At 21.9% G+C, this 16,676-nt stretch overlaps 1 protein-coding gene across 3 annotated transcripts in view; it reads right to left on the bottom strand.

Moving 5' to 3' along the window:
- Nucleotides 1–13,893, bottom strand: part of LOC117176165 (sterol regulatory element-binding protein cleavage-activating protein) — a 75,130-nt gene extending 61,237 nt beyond the window's left edge. The window contains exons 1-3 of one of the 3 annotated variants that reach the window (XM_033366256.1): nt 13,520–13,893; nt 13,035–13,204; nt 7,443–7,670 (exon numbers count right to left, since the gene is read on the bottom strand). In XM_033366256.1, coding sequence (XP_033222147.1) covers nt 7,443–7,670; nt 13,035–13,150 — 344 coding nt within the window. In that variant the 5' untranslated portion in view covers nt 13,151–13,204; nt 13,520–13,893. The remainder of the gene's footprint in view (nt 1–7,442; nt 7,671–13,034; nt 13,205–13,519) is intronic. The other 2 variants (XM_033366257.1, XM_033366255.1) reach the window with 2 other exon arrangements.
- Nucleotides 13,894–16,676: the final 2,783 nt, after the last annotated feature.

Genomic DNA, 16,676 nt, shown 5'->3' with positions numbered 1-16,676 from the left:
ATATTTAAATATAAATAATATAATTTTAATAATATAATAATAATAATAATAATAAGACTTCAACCATAATACAAGGCTCGGGTCGACTGGAAGGTTTAAAAATTGTAAATAAAAAAATAAATTTTCAGGCAGGAAATGGCTGAAATAAAAAATTTATTTATTTAAAAATATATATTACACCATTTGGACTAATTAATGTTGAACTTCAGAAAAATTCATTTGAAATATTACTCAACAATTATAGATTTCAATTTCAGATTGTATAATTTTAATACGAAAATTATCAATTTTTAATAATTAAGATTTCACAGTCCAAAATTCTATTGAAACAGGCGAAATAGGTGATTATTCATTTTAATATTTTAATACATTATTTTAAATATAATTAATATAGATAAAATATTTAATTCAATATAAAAGGCTTCAAGTTCCTACAAAATTTCTAGTTGAAATATATTGCATTTTCAAAAAAAAAAAAAAAAAAAAAAAAAAAAAAAAAAAAAAAAAAAAAAAAAAAAAAAGAGTACAAATTTTCAACCCAAGACGAATTTTTAACAAAGTAAATGAAATTTTAGGAAAAAAGTTGAATTTTTAAGCGGGAAAACGAGTTTTTAAAAGACAATTGAATTATAAACCAGAAAAGTTTAATTTTTAAACTAAATCATCATTTTCAATGAAGAACGATGAATTTTTAGTCAAATCGTTCAATTTTGAACTAAAAACAAATATCTTTTCAGCCTAAAATAGAATCATCAAATTTTAATGTTTAAAGACTTCATTTTCAACCCAGCAAAAATGGATTTTCAACCAGTTGAATTTAACCAAAAGACAAATTTTTAAACAAATAGTTCAATCCTTGACCATAAAGATGAACTTGCTAACAAAAAACATTAATTTTCTACCAAATAGTTAAATTCGTCACTCATAAAGGATAAATTAAATTAAATTACTAACCAAAAATGGAATAATTAAAATCTCAGATAGAAAAATGTATTTTAACAAAAAAATCAAACGAATTTTCAACAAAAAGGTTAAATTTTCAAACAAAAAGATGATTTTTTCCACCAAGAAGATTAATTTTCTAGCAATAAAAAGTAAAAAAAATTAATTTTTAACCAAAGAAGAAAAAAAGAATTTTCAACTAATTTCATTCAATCAAAAAATAAAATTTTTTAAACAAATAGTTGAATCTTCAACCAAAACATAGCAACTTTTCGTCTTTTTGGCAGATAAATCATCTTTTTAGTGGAAAATTGATATATTTTGATTTTTTTTTACATTGATTTACGTAAAACTGGAATAAATTTAGAGGAATTTAACATAAAAGATAAGAATTTTATGAAAAACATAAAAATTCAAGGTGAATTGAAAAAACATCAAATGAATTTAAAACAATTTGGAAATATGAAAAAACTTCATTGAATTCAATAATTTTGAAATAAGCTTAGAAAAATTCAGGGGAATTCAAAAAATTTGATTAAATTAATATTAAGGTAGTAGTCCTGTCAAAAGTCAAACATATGAAAAAAATACCTTTACTGTGATTTCAGGAATCAAAACATTATAACTGATGTGATTTTAATAAAAAAAACATTTATTTTTTTGGAAAATTTAAAAATCTACGACAACAAAATAATTTTAACCATGTTTTTTGTGATTGATTTTTTTTCTTACCATCGCTTCTTACCCATTTTTAAAAAATGATTTCATTTTAATAAATGACTATTTTTAAAACTAAATTTTTCTATGGCTGAAATCGTTGTAACAATTTTTTTTTTAGTAAACATTTTTTAAACAAACAATTCTATTTTATGATTATTTAGTTGTTTTTAAAATTGGAAACAGTAGAGTTGCAGAGAATGTTTTCACGGAAAAAACAAGCCTTCATTTATTAAAATCCAATGATTTTTCAAAAAATTGTAAGAAGCGATGGGCAGAAAAAATTCAAATGCAAAAAACATGGTTAAAATAAAAATTTTTTTTGTGAATTTTAACATTTTTCATAAAAAATAATGTTGTTTATTCAAAATGACATCAATTATATTTCTTTTAGCACAACTATCTTAATTAAATAATTAATTAAATATTGACTGAAATTTAAATAAATAAATAAAACTAAACGAAATAAACACTTTTCAAAATTCAAAAAAATTCACTGAATTAAATAGAATTGAGTGAATTTAGAAGGATTCAAATAAATTTAAAAAATACAATTTTAAGAATCGAACAAAAATGATTGATCAAAATAAATTTTTAGTGAATTTAGACAAATATAAAAGAAATGAGAAGAATTCGATGAAATTAATAAAAAAAATCAAGCTGAACTTAAAAATCTATCAAGTGAATTAAAAACAATTTCAAAATATGGAAAAATTAATTGAATTTGGTAGAATTGAGTAATTTTAGAAAAGTTCAAAAGAATCTAAAAGGACTTATAATAAATGAATTAGAATTCAGGACGAATTCCAAATGAATTGCAACAAATATTTGAAAATCTTTTCAAATATTCGAAAAACCTACGAAATCCCTCAAGTATTCTGAAAAATTCTTTGAAAATATTAAAATCTCTTAAAATTATTAAAACCATTGGCAATCCCTTAAAATTGTTTAAATCTCTTGAAAATGCGTTGGAATCTTTTAAAATATCCTAAAATATTTAAGTTTTTAAGAGCCTTCAGACTACTGAAATAAATTTAAAAATTTTGGGAATCTCTTAAAATTTTCTCAAATATTTCGAATCCTTTGGTATCTTTTAAAAACCCTTCAAACTTTTTAAAGCACTTGAAACTGCCTGGAAATCTTTTAAACTCTTTTAAAATTATTTAAAGCTATTGAAAATGACAAGTAATTAAAAACAAAAATACGTTAAAATATTTCAGATCCTTTGATCATTTAATCAATTAATTCTCAGGATCAATTAACTTAAAATTTTTTTTATTAAACAATCCATTGAATTAAATGGAATAGAGTAAATTTAGAGAAATTCAAGTGAATTAAAATAATTCAAGTTAATTCAGAAAATTGATGAGAATTCCAGATAATTTAGGAGAAATTAATCAGAATTCAGGGTGAATTCCAAATCTCTTCAAATTTTCAAAACCCTACAAAATACCTCACTTCTCATGAATAAATTCTTAAAAATCCACTAAAATATTATACAATCTCGTGAGATTTTTTACTGAAAATGTATCTATTTCATTTATGGTTTATAATTATTATTCTTAATTGAAAATTGATATTTTTTAGTTAAAAATTTTACTATTTGGTTGAAAATTCATCGTTCATTAAGTTTTTTTTAACTATTTGGTATAACACAATATTTTTCATGCAAAAATCATATTATCGGGTTGAAAATTAAACTATTACTAGAAAATTCGTCTCTTTGGGTAGAAAATTAATCTTGATTTAAAACATTAACTGTTTGCTTGTAAATTCATTTTTTTTGAGAATTCATATTTTCAGGTTAAAAATTTTACTGATTTCTAGAAAATTTCTTTTTTTTTTAAATTCTACTTCTTGGTTGAATATTCATGTAATTTACATGAATTTTCACCCAAATAGTTAAAGTTTCATCTAGAAAGGAGCAATTTTCAATTAAAAATATCAATTTTTAACTCGACATATAATAGTTATATTTTTAGTTTAAAAAATTAATTCTCAAACAAAAAAAAGCGAATTTTTAACAAAATAATTTAATTTTCAACGAAGAAAAATAAATTTTAAATCGAAGAATTTAATTTAAATAAAAAATTTTCACCCAAATAGTTTCATTTACAACCAAACATTTGAAATTGCAATCAAAAAAGACAAATCCTCAATAAAAAAGTTAATTATCAACCAAAAAGTTAAATTCTCATGAGAATAGTTTAATTCTTAATCAAACAGTAATTGAATTTTCAACAAAAAATATCAATTTTCAAAACAAAAAAATCATTTTCTATCAAATAGTTTGGGTTTCTTCCAAATTGTTCAAGTAAAATTTTGAATCTTCAACCAACAATAATTATTCAACCAAACCAAATTTTAATTTGTAATAAAAAACAGTTTAATCCAACCAAAAAATACAAATTTTAAACAAAGTAGTTGAATATTCAACCAAAACCAGTTACTTTTATACCAAAAAGAATAAATTTTCAACCAAGAAAATTAATTTTCTACCAAATAAGATCAATTTTTAATTAAAAATATAATTTTTCAACTAGAAATAAAATTGTTACATTTTTAATTTGAAAAATAAAGAAATGATCAAAAAAAGAATTTTCAAAAGAAAAATAGATAATATTGCAACGAAGAAATATGAATTTTCAATCAAATAGTTGCAATTACAATCAAATTTTGAAATTTCAATCAAAAGAGACGAATTTTCAACCAAAAAAGATTACTTTTCCACCATTGAAGATAAATAATTAATAAGGACGAATTTTCTATTTAAAAAAGACGAATGTTAAACTAAATAGTTGCATTTTTTGGCCCGAAAAAGATTACTTCTGAAATCCGTGACATTTTCAACTAAATAATGGAATTTTCAAGCAAAAAATAATAATTTTTAAGAAGACAGTTGAATTATCCGCTTGAGAAAATTGAATTTCCAACAAACAGATCGCTTTCAAACAAATAATCAAATAATTAAATTACAAAAAAAAAAAATAGCGTGCAACCAAAAATAGTTGGATTTTCTTATAGAGTTCTATTAATTTAATTCACATTTAAGCGAAAAACAAATAAAATAAAGTTTCTTCAAAATTGGGAAAAAAAAAGAAATTCTTTAAAAAAAAAAAGGATTTCAATTTGAAAATTTCCCAATGTTATGGCTTGTAATTTGAAACAGATACTTAAATTTACCCCCAAAAAATATTAATTCTAAACAAAAAATGGAATAGTTAAACTTTTAGTTGAAAAACTTAATTTTCAAACAAATCGGATTTATAAAAAAATTGTTTAATTTTCGACCTAACTGATGAATTTTCAACTCAAAAATTAATTATTACTAAAATAAAAGATAATTTGTAAAAAAACATAAATAACTTAATTTTAGAATAGAAAAAAAAAGAATTATTAACTGAATGGATGAATTTTAAACTGAAACTATGGAATATTTGATTGGAATATGTTAAATTTTCAGTTAAAAAAATTACTTTCCACAGCAACAAAAAATAACTTTCCAAAAAAAAAGAAAAAATCAACATTGTCAACCAGGCTGATGAATTTTTAACTAAAATGATGAATCTTCAACAAAAATAGTTTAATTTTAAGCCAAAAAGCTGAATTTCCCACCATAAAGATTAATTTTCTAGAAAATAAGGCGAATTTTTTACACAGTACATTAATTTCCAAACAAATAGTTTAATGTCGAAATGAAATGTATAAATTTTTAACCCAACAGTTGAATTTTCATTAAAAAAAGATCACTTTTCAACCAAAAATAGAATAGTTCAACTTCCTGATAAAAATCTAATTCTTTACCGAAAAAAATGAATTTTCGACAAAATAGTCAAATTTTCTACTGGAGTAGTTGAATTTTTAGTTTAAAAAATCGATTTTCAACAAAGTAGTTATATTTTCAACCAGGAATGAATTTTCAATTAAAATTATGAATTTTTAACAACAAAAAATAATTTTTAACAAGAATTTAACTTTCAACCAATCAGTTAAATTTTTAACTAAAGAAAGATGAATTCACAACGAATAATGTAATTTCTTTATCCAAAATTTGGCAGAGGACAATTTCAAATTGTGAAAATTCTGACTTGGAACAGGAATTTTTTTTAATTCCTTTCAAATCCAAATTATAATTCTTTTTAAAAAATTCCGTTTTATCTAAAAAAAAATCCCTATTTCAAGTGAAATTATATTTATGCACAAAAACAAATATACAAACTTTAGAGCCAAAAATGTTTTCATTTAAAGTAATAAAAACTTAGCTTTAAATTAAAGCACTCCAAGTGAAACTCTTAAATTTTCAACTTTTAAAATTGAAGTTTAAAAATTTTTTAATCACAAAATTTGGTATTCAAATGCATTTAAACTGCCAAATAAAAAATTTTAAACCTAAAAATTACATAATTCAAATATTCAGATTCGGTTTGAAAAATATAAATCCAAGTTATCATTTTTAACGCTCTAACATGAAGAATTTATCAATGCATTTAAATTTTGTTTAATTATAGCATTTTAAGCTAGAAACTTTAGAAATTGAACGATTACATTTTTTTTTTATAAACTAAACACTTCTTAAATTAAAAGCCATTTTTGTTTGAAATAGTTTAAAAATCCTTAAAATGCTTCAAAATTTTAATTAAAAACATTGAAACATTTAAATGTTTGACATTTTTGAAAATTTTTAATTATTTATTTTTTCAGAACTTCTAAACATCTTTGAAAACGATTAGAATTTTTCCTAAACATTTTTTTTTTTAATACTGCGGTTTCAATTATTTGAAATCATTTCAATTTTTGAATTAATTTTGAATTGGTTCAAAACTTCTAAATATCTCTTCATGGTTCAAAATAATATTTAAATAATAAATAAATAATATAAATATAAATAAATAAATATAAAATAATAAATAATATTTAAAATTTAATAAAAGCCTTTGAATATAAATATATTATTTTTAAGTTATTTTTAAATTGAAAATAGTTCATAAAGTTTCATTCGAGCGTTTACATTTGTTTAACTAAGAAGACTTTCAAATTGAAACAGTTTAATTTTTACCGTTAAAATCTGAAAATTCTAAAATCACTTTTTTTATTCTTAAAGTGAAATTCAATTTTAAAAATAACGAATTAATTTATATTCAGAGTTGATCAACTATAAATGATTTTTATCAAAAACCTGCGATTTTAAATGCTTCTAATTATTAATTATTTAAGCCTTTAAAATTTAATTTTAAAATTCCTTTAATTGAAATGTACGTTAAAAAATTAAAAATCTTAAATAAAAAATTTTTAAAGTAACAGATTTTTGAAATGCGCATTCTAAATTGAATTCTATAATTGACAAATATCACAATTTAACAAATTATTTTAAAAAACGGTTGAAATCAAAGTTGAATAGAATTTTAATCACAAAATTATAAGCAAATAAATCTTACAGGGGAAAAAAATTGCAAAAAGTTTTTTCTTATTATGAAAAATATAAAAAGAAATCACTTTTCTGAATTGACAAAAATTATAAAAATAATGAAAACTTGAATTTTTCTGCGATCACAAGTAAATTATCGATTTTTTAATTAAATATCCAGCCATTTTTCGCTTTCCTAGTCAAGTCACCACAGTGATTGTGATTAAACTTCATGATAAGGAAATTAAACTTCTGATAAAAATGAGAAAAGGCGAATGTTTGCATTTTTCTAAATTAAAAAAAAAAAAAAGTTGTAAGATCCGAGCCCTGATATCATTTTAAATTGTAAATCGCAATTTTTAAATGTTTTTGTACTCACGTTTCTTGATCTTGGTAATTTTGTATAACTTCTAAAAGATTAAAAATTTCAGAAAGGGGGCCTCTGAAGGCGTCAATTAATGATAAATCTTCTGTCCATGGTACCACCCCGACCCGAAGTACGACTTGTTGCACATAAAAATCGGAACTTTTGTTTGCTGGTAGAGAAGTATGATTGACAATAATTTTGGGAGCGTTCCCAGGCATCGGGAGATTTACCAATGGATAGCTGTAAATTAAAAATAAAATTAAAGATCAAAATTCCCTGAACAATATTTTTTAAATACCAGAATTGCAATAAAATGGTTTAAATTAAATGTAAATATCAAAACGCTTTAAATTCTTAAGAATTCTAATCGCGATATATTGGATTTTTCATCAAGATTCATGAATTTTTAACCAAAAAATACTTTCTACAAAAAGAGATGGATTTTCGAACCAAATAAGGCGAATTTTCAACAGAAGAGTTTAGTTTTTAATCTTAAAAATCCAATTGCTTTAGAAAACAGGTGACTTTTAAACTAAAAAAAAAAATTTGCAACAAAAAAGTTTGTTTTTAATAAAGAGAGGCGAATTTTCAACTAAACAGTTGAATTTTCAAACCAAGAAGAGGGCTTTTTTTATAAAACAGTTGAATTTTCAATCCGAGAAGTTAATTTTAGACAAAAAAAGCTGAATTTAACAAAAAAGTCGAATTTTTCTTATAACAATTAAACTTTCAACAAAATATTCAAATTCTGAACAAGAAAATCAAATTTCAACCTCCGATGAATATTTAACCAAAGGTCGAATTTTTTACCAAAAAAGCTAAACTGAATATAATATTTGAATTTTCAAGAAGAAAAAAACTTAATTTTCAACCTTCAAAAATTAATTTTCAATAAAAAAGATAACTTATAGGAAGAAATTCATTTTTTTTTTAAATAGTTCAATTTTCACCCTAAAATGATCTTTTTTTTTAAGCAATTGAATTTTCAACAAAATAATTAAATTTTTTAACTATATAATTCAATTTTTAACCAAATAACTGAATTTTTAACTTAAACAAATTAATTTTCAACGAAGTTATCAAATTTTGATTAAAAAAAAAATGTTAACCAAAACCATTTGACTTTTTAACAATAAAATTATTTTTTAACCAGACAGTTCTATTTAAAACCAAATATTTAAACTTTTACCTAAATAGCTGAACTTTTAAAACCTAAAACATGAATTTTAAACGAAATAGTCGAATTTTAAATCATAAAAGATGAAACTTAACCAAATAATTAATTTTTTTAGATAAAAATAAGCATTTTATTAGAAAAACAGTGGATTTTTCTATACGAAAAGTTAATTTTTGACAAATAAAGCTGAACTTAACTAAATAGTCGAATTTTCAACATAACAATTAAATTTTCAACAAAACAGTTCAATTCTAAACCAAGAAAAAAACGAAATTTCAACCTTCAAAGATGAATTTTTAACCAGAGGTCGAATTTTCAATTAAAAAAAAAAAACTTTAACCAAAAACAATTAAATCTTTTACAAAATAGTTCAATTTTCAAGCTAAAAAAATATTTTTTTAAGCAGTTAAATTTTCAACAAAGTAATTACATTTTTAACTATATAGTTAAATTTTAAATCAACTAAATGAATTTTTAACTCACAAAAAAATTAATTTTCAACCAAGATGTCGAACTTTCAATTTAAAGAAATGTTTATAAACAAAAACATTTGACTTTTTAACAACATTAATTTTTAATCAAAGTTTTTTTTTAACCAAATGTTAAAACTTTTGCCCAAATAGCTGATTTTTTAAAACCGACAACATGAATTTACAATCAAATAGTCGGATTTTAAATCATAAAAGATTAAACTTAATCAAATGGTTTAACTTTTCAGTCAAAAATATGCATTTTTTAGAAAAACAGTTGATTTTTCTATACGAAAATTTAATTTTCGACAAAAAAAGGTTAATTTAACAAAATAGTCCAATTTTCGAAATAACAATTGAATTTTTATGAAATTATTTAAATTCTAAACAAATAAAAAAATAAAATTTCAACCTTCAAAAATGAATTTTTAACCAAAGGTCGAATTTTCAATCAAAAAAGATAAACTTTAACCAAAAACAGTTTAATTTCCAAACAAAATAGTTGAACTTTTTAGCCAAAAAGACAAATTTCTTTGAAGACTTATGAATTTTTAACTAGAAAATTTTATTTTGGACCAAAAAAGCTCAATTAAACTAAATATCTGAATTTTCAAGAAGAAAACAATTTAATTTTCAACATGAAAAATGAATTTTCAATAAAAAAATATAAACTTCAACGAAAAACAATTAAATCTTTTACAAAATAGTTCAATTTCAAAAATTGGTGAAAATAAAAATATTTTCTTAAAAAATCGTCTTATTGGTAGAAAATTAGTTGAGAATTTGATAATTTTATTGAAAATTCAACTTTTTGTTATAAAAAAATTCGTCATTTTGGCAAGAAAATTAATCTTCTTGGTTGAAGATTCAATTCTTTTGTTGAAAATTCAAAAATTTTGTTGAAAACTCGTGCTTTTTGTTCAAAAAATTTAACTTTTTGATTTAAAATTGTAACTGCTCGGTGAAAATTTATGTATTTTCTTAAAAAAGCTGTATTTTGTTGAACATTCGTCTTTTAAATTAGGAAATTAATATTGTTCTCTGGATAGTGAAAATTTATCTTTTGGGTTGATTCAATTATTTTGGGAAATAATAATCTTTTTAGTTAAAAATTCAACTGTATTGGGTTAAAAATGCATGTATTTTATTGAGAACTCACCTTTTTTTGATAGAAAATTATTCTCTTGTATTGGAAATTAATTTTTTTGGTTGAAAATTCAACTGACTTTTAGATAATTCGTCTTGTTGGCTTGAAAATTCAACAATTTGGTGCAAAATTAAACGGGATTGCAGAAAATTAGTTTTTTTAAATTGAAAATTAACTCTCTTGATTGGAAATTTAACTAGTCTATTTTTGGTTAAGAAAATTCACATATTTGATTAAATATTTGTTTTTAGTTGAATATTCTCCTTTTCTGGTAGAAAAATAATCTTTTCGGATGAAAATTGAACTACTTAATTAAAAATTCAACTAATTAGTGGACAATGAACTTTTTTGATAAAAATGTAACGCTTTGTTAAAGAAAATTCAACTATTTGATTAAATATTTATGTTTTTTTTTTTTAAATTCGTCTTTTCTAATAGAAAATTAATTTTTTTGGTTGAAAATTAACTAATTGGTGAAAATTAATATATTTTGTTAAAAATTCATCTTATTGGTAGCAAATTAGTTGAGGATTTGACCATTTTATTGAAAATTCAAATTTTTAAAATAAAAAACTAGTCATTCTAGCTGGAAAATTAATCTTCTTGATTGAAGAATCAACTTTTTTGTTGAAAATTCATCCTTTTTGGTAAAAACATTAAACTTTTTGATTTAAAATTTAACTTCTCGGTGAAAATTCATGTATTTTGTTAGAAATTATTTTTTTTTTGTAGAAGATTAATCTGTTTACGTTCAATTTTCAAATATTTGTCTAAAAATTCAACTTTTCTATCCAAAATTCAACTGTATAGGGTTAAAAATGTATGTATTTTATGACGAATTCACCTTTTTCATAGAAAATTATTCTCTTGGATTGGAAATTCAACTGAATTTTAGATCATTCGTCTTTTTGGCTTTAAAATTCAACAATTAAGTAGAAAATTAAATTAATTAAAAATTAAAATTAGTTTTATTAATTAAAAGGGATTGTAGACACTTAGTTTTTTAAATAGAAAATTAAAAATTATCGAGAATTTAACTACTTGGTTAAAAATTCAACTCTTTTTTTAAAAGTTTGTCTTTTTATTTTAAAGTTTACCTGCTTTAGCAGAAATTAAGTCTCTTTCTGATAAAAAATGCAACTGTTTGGTAGAGAATTGAACTATTTTGTTAAAAATTCATACTTTTTGGTTGCAAAAATTCGTCCTTTTGGATTGAAAATTCAATTTTTTCGTAAAAACTTTTTTTTTTTTTTTGTTACAAAAATTCAATTTTTGATACTGGAATCTTTTTGGATGAAAACTCAACTTTTTTTGTAATAAAAAATTCTTCTTCTTTAAGATAAATTTCATATTTTTTGATGAAAATGCAAATATTTGCTAGAGAATTCAGCAATTTTGTTAAAAAGTCATCCTTTTTGGTTAAAAATTCGTCTTTTTGGATTGAAAATTTAATTTTTTTGGTAGAAAATTATTTCTTATTAAAAAATTAATAGTTTGATCCTGAATACTCGACTATTGAAGGCTTATGTCTCGTTGAAAATTTTACTGTTTAAAGAAAAATACTTCTTTTTCTTTTGTACAGAATTAATTATGCAATTATTAATTATTAATTGTTTGTTAAACAGACATATTTTTTGTTTTAAAATGGAATTTTTGTCAAGAAAATTTGTCTTTTGGTTTAAAGGTTCAATAATTTAGATGAACTTTTATTTATTTTTTGAGTGAAAAATCTCTAATTGTTGTTAATTCGTCTTTTTGGTTTTAAAATTCTTTTCTTTTCTTGTATTAATTTTATTATTTTTTATTTATTAAAATATAAACTATGAATTTTTTTCGTTGGCAATTTGTCTTTTTAGCTTGAATATTTAACTATTATGTTAAAAATTCAATTATTTTGTTGAAAATTCCAAGTGTTTAATTTTTTTGGTTGAAAATTAATTACTTGGTGAAAATTAATATATTTTGTTAAAAATTCATCTCATTGCTAGAAAATTAGTGAAGGATTTGAACATTTTATTGAAAATTCGACTTTCTTTCATAGAAAACTTGTCATTTTTACTAGAAAATTAATCTTCTTGGTTGAAGAATAAACTTTTTTGTTGAAAATTTAACTTTTTTGTTGAACATTCGTCCTTCTTGCTAAAAACATTAAACTTTTTGATTGAAAATTTAACTTCTCGGTGAAAATTCACGGATTTTGTTAAAAAAAATTTTTTTTGTAGAAAATTAATCTGTTTACGTGAAATTTTCAAATATTTGATTGAAAATTCAACTTTTCTATCCAAAATTAATCTTTATGACTTGAAGAGCACTGTATTTTGTTGAAAATTCGTCTTTTAGATCAGGAAATTAATCTTATTTTCTGGATAATGAAATTTTATCGTTTAGGTTTATTCAATTATTTTGTGAAATAATAATCTTTTGTTTGCAAATTAATCTTTTTAGTTAAAAATTCAACTGTATTGAGTTGAAAATGTATGTATTTTATTGCGAATTCACTTTTTTTTATAGAAAATTATTCTCTTGTATTGGAAATTGATATTTTTTTGTAGAAAATTAGTGTTTATAATTTGAAAATTAACTCTCTTGATTGAAAATTTAAGTAGCCTATTAATAAAATAATCTTTTTTGTTGAAAATTACACTGTTTGGTTAAAACTGCATATATTTGGTTGAAACCTCATCTTTTATGGTAGAAAATTAATCTTCTGTGTTGAAAATTCGCCTTTATTTTCCCTGATTTCCAGGTTTTTCCTAACCTGTGACCACCCAGTGTAAAATATTAATTTAATTTAAATTTTAAACACTGACCTGCATAATAATATGACAGAAATTGCAAATGAAATCACAAATATAGGATGAGATGAACAGAATAGGCCGTGGGCATAGTAAACCCCTGCCACTCTATCTGGCAGGTTGCGGGACATTTTCAAGGCCACATATCTTTTATTGAATAATATTCACATGCCTTGTTTCAGAACCTGTTGATTATGAACAATTAATTGTATTCACTTAAATAATAACCATTTTTAGAGATAATAAATAAAAATTTAGCACTTCAGATGTTGTATTTCTCATAAACGGTTAAAAAATCTGATTCTGATATATGCTTAAATATTTAATTACATAAGTGTGAATGAGTTAATAGCATACATATATACATTGTTAAAATAAATTCTTTTAAAGATTTCATTCATATTAAAATTAAAAAGTTGATTCACAAGTCTTTTAATTCAAAAAGCTTTGCAAAGAGCTAAAAAAATAGGAAGTAATTTATAAAAAAGAGGAATATTTACGACATTGACGAGCACACACATCACTTTACTTTCGTATTTCCATAAAACACTAACTATTTTTTACCATTCGCTTAACGTTAGAAGAACGATGACGGAATCTATTTTGCGAATATTTTAGCAGCAATGGCACGAAATAAGCGAGGCGCAAATTAAACTGCAGCACTTTGCCCTCTAACAACGTGTTTGGAGGTTATGTTCCTTCAAAATATGTTGCAAAAACAAGGATCACCACATCAATTTCACTGAGGCTCACAGTATTGAAACTTTAGAGAGTTGAACATTTTTTCAGGACCCAGAAAAATACCGCAGAAAACCAGTTCCCATTTTTTTGCAAACTTTTGTAAACGCGGGTAGATTGCGGTTTGCGGTTTGTCTACGCTGCTGGTAGTCGCCAAATGAGTAATCTAACTACACTGCGCATGCGTTGCATCGACAGCACAGCTTCATTGGCTGTTGAACCCGCGCTTATTTGAAAGGATTGAATAGTCAAATCTAAGGTTTATTTATAAAATTTATCTGTTGAAAAAGCCTACGAATTTCGACATAACCCATTTTTTCAACCCATTTATAACTATTTTCTTAAATAATAATGAATAATTTCTGATATAAAAACTGATATAAAAAAATTACCGGTACCGGTTATAGGATTTCGGGGAACATTTTTAATGATTTTCTTACTTTAAAAGATTAATTTTCGGTTTTATAGATTTCAAAATACGTCAAAAAAATGCAGAAGATTTATGGTACGATTTTAACAATTTTAGGAAAACTGAATTGTTTCAAAAGATATAAAAAAAATTTAGAAATTTTTTAAAATATATAAAAAGAATTAAAATCTTGAGATTAAAAACAATTTTCAACAAAATATACATTTGAAATTTTTTTAATTTGGAAGAGTTTTAGAATTTTCAAATGTTTCAAGAGAATATTAAATTGTTGTGAGGATTCATTGGCAAATTTCAAATTATTTTTAATTTTGATAAATGAATTCGAAAAGAAAATTAAAAGCATTTCAAAATATTGCCTTAAATTTTATAAAACAATGTAGAAGATTTTTAAAAGGAAAATTTTGCAATGTTGCAAGATTTTTAAAATTTTTAATAAATTCGTGTGAGTTTAAGAGAGATTTATCAATTTTAAATCGATTAAAAAATCATTTCAAACTTTTAAAGAATCAAATTTCTTTTAGACAGATTTTTCAAGATTTCGAAAAAAGAGATTTTAAGAATCATAAATAATTTGAGGAGAATGCAAAAATTTTCTTCAGATTCCGAGAAAAATTCTAAATAATTTTTTATTAAAAAAAACTTAACTTGAAGTGAATATTTAAATAAATTTCAAATCATTTCAAAAGGTGTACACAATTTTTTTTAAGAATTTAGAAAATGTAAAAGCCATTTTTTATATATTTTTTTAATGTTGGGAAAAATTTAAGTAATTTTAAAAGATAATTAGAAGGCTTAAAGTTTTAAAAAGATTTGAAAAAAGTAGATTTTTGAATATTAAAAAAAAAGCTTTTTAAGAATTTTGAAAGGTTTCAAGAGAATGGAAAAATGTTCTTCTGATAGACACGAAAATTTTAAATAATTTTTTGTTTTGAAAAAATAATTTTAAAAGAATATTGTTTAATTTTTCTAAATATTTCAAAAGATTTACAAACTCAAACAAAAATCTGGAAAATTTTAAAGCATTTTTTTTAATGTTAGTAAAAATGTAATGATTTGGAGAAATATTTAGAAGTTTTGAAAATATTAAAAAATATATATTTTTGAAAATGATGAAAAAAAAGCTTTTTATGAATTTCGAAATATTTCAACAGTCAACAGATTTTCTTAGATTCTGAAGAATATTTTTAATGCTTTTTAATTTGTTAAATTGATTTTAAGAGGCTAGTTTTAACAAATTTCAAAGTATTTCAAAAGACTTACTGATTTTTCCAAAAATAATCTTGAGAATTATGATGCCATTTTTTTTATTTTTAAAAATTGTTAGATTTAGAAGTCTGGAAAGAATTTGTTTAAATTCGATTTTTGAAAGTTTCAAAAACAAGAAGCTTTTCAAGAATTTGAAAGGGTTTCAAGAGAATCAGCCAATTTTCTTTAGATTTCTTCAAAAAATAAAAATTATTTTTCATTTTCAAAAATTAACTTGAAGGACTTGACCAACTTTTCAAAAAAGAATCTAGAAAATGTTAAGACAATTTTTTTATTTTATATTAATTTGAGGGGAAATTCGAAAAATATTAGAAGATATTTTGGTGATTTAGGGGTTTTGAGAAGATTAAAAAAAGTTGATTTTTAATCATTTTAATAATTGTAATTTAATAATTGTTATTTTGAAAAATTAATTTAAAGATAACATTTTTAAAAAATTCAAAGATTAAGGAAAAATACTAAATATATTTTTAAAATAAATTTAAGAGTTTTAAAATTATTAACAAATAAGATTTTCCAAAGTTTCGTAAAAGAGAAGCTTTTTAAACGTTTTGAAATTGTTAAAAAAAAGTATATGGAAGATTTGAATGCCATTTTTTTATGTTTTAAAATTTTTAGGAAACATTTTAGTCAATTTAAAAGATATCTAGGAATTTTAGAAGTTTTTAAGAGATGAAAAATATTTTAAATTCTGTAAAATAAAAAAAAATCTGTTTAAAATTTTCAGCCTATTTAAAATTTTTAAAACATTTTTTAATTTAACATCTTATAAATTTGTTTAAAATAATCAAAATGCAGAGATTAAAAATGATTTATTTTCAACAAGTTAGTTTCAAACTTTGCAATTAGAAAGCATATTATTTTCAAATATTCTCCTTTTTTTAAATTGTACTTAATCTAAAATTGTTTAATTTGTAACGATTTAAATCCAAAATCAATTAATATACACATTTCTTAATTTCCATCAAATTATTGAATATTAAACGAGTTTGAGGATGAAATAAAAAAGTTTTTAAATTTATTTGATTCAATCTAATACAATTGCAATTGAATTCAATTTTATATGATCCAATTATCATATTTTTAATCTCAAATTATCAAATGTGAAACGTTATTGAAATTTCTTTCCTGATGATTTTATTTCAAATGAAAAACATTATTTTTAAAGAAAAAAATGTCAAACTGGCAAAAAAAATTACGTAAACAATGTCTTCTGTAATGGA

Source organism: Belonocnema kinseyi, chromosome 7 (assembly GCF_010883055.1).
Source record: "Belonocnema kinseyi isolate 2016_QV_RU_SX_M_011 chromosome 7, B_treatae_v1, whole genome shotgun sequence".
Classification (NCBI taxonomy): domain Eukaryota; kingdom Metazoa; phylum Arthropoda; class Insecta; order Hymenoptera; family Cynipidae; genus Belonocnema; species Belonocnema kinseyi.
Note: the sequence above shows the minus strand (reverse complement) of the source record. Positions and strands in the feature narration are given on the sequence as shown.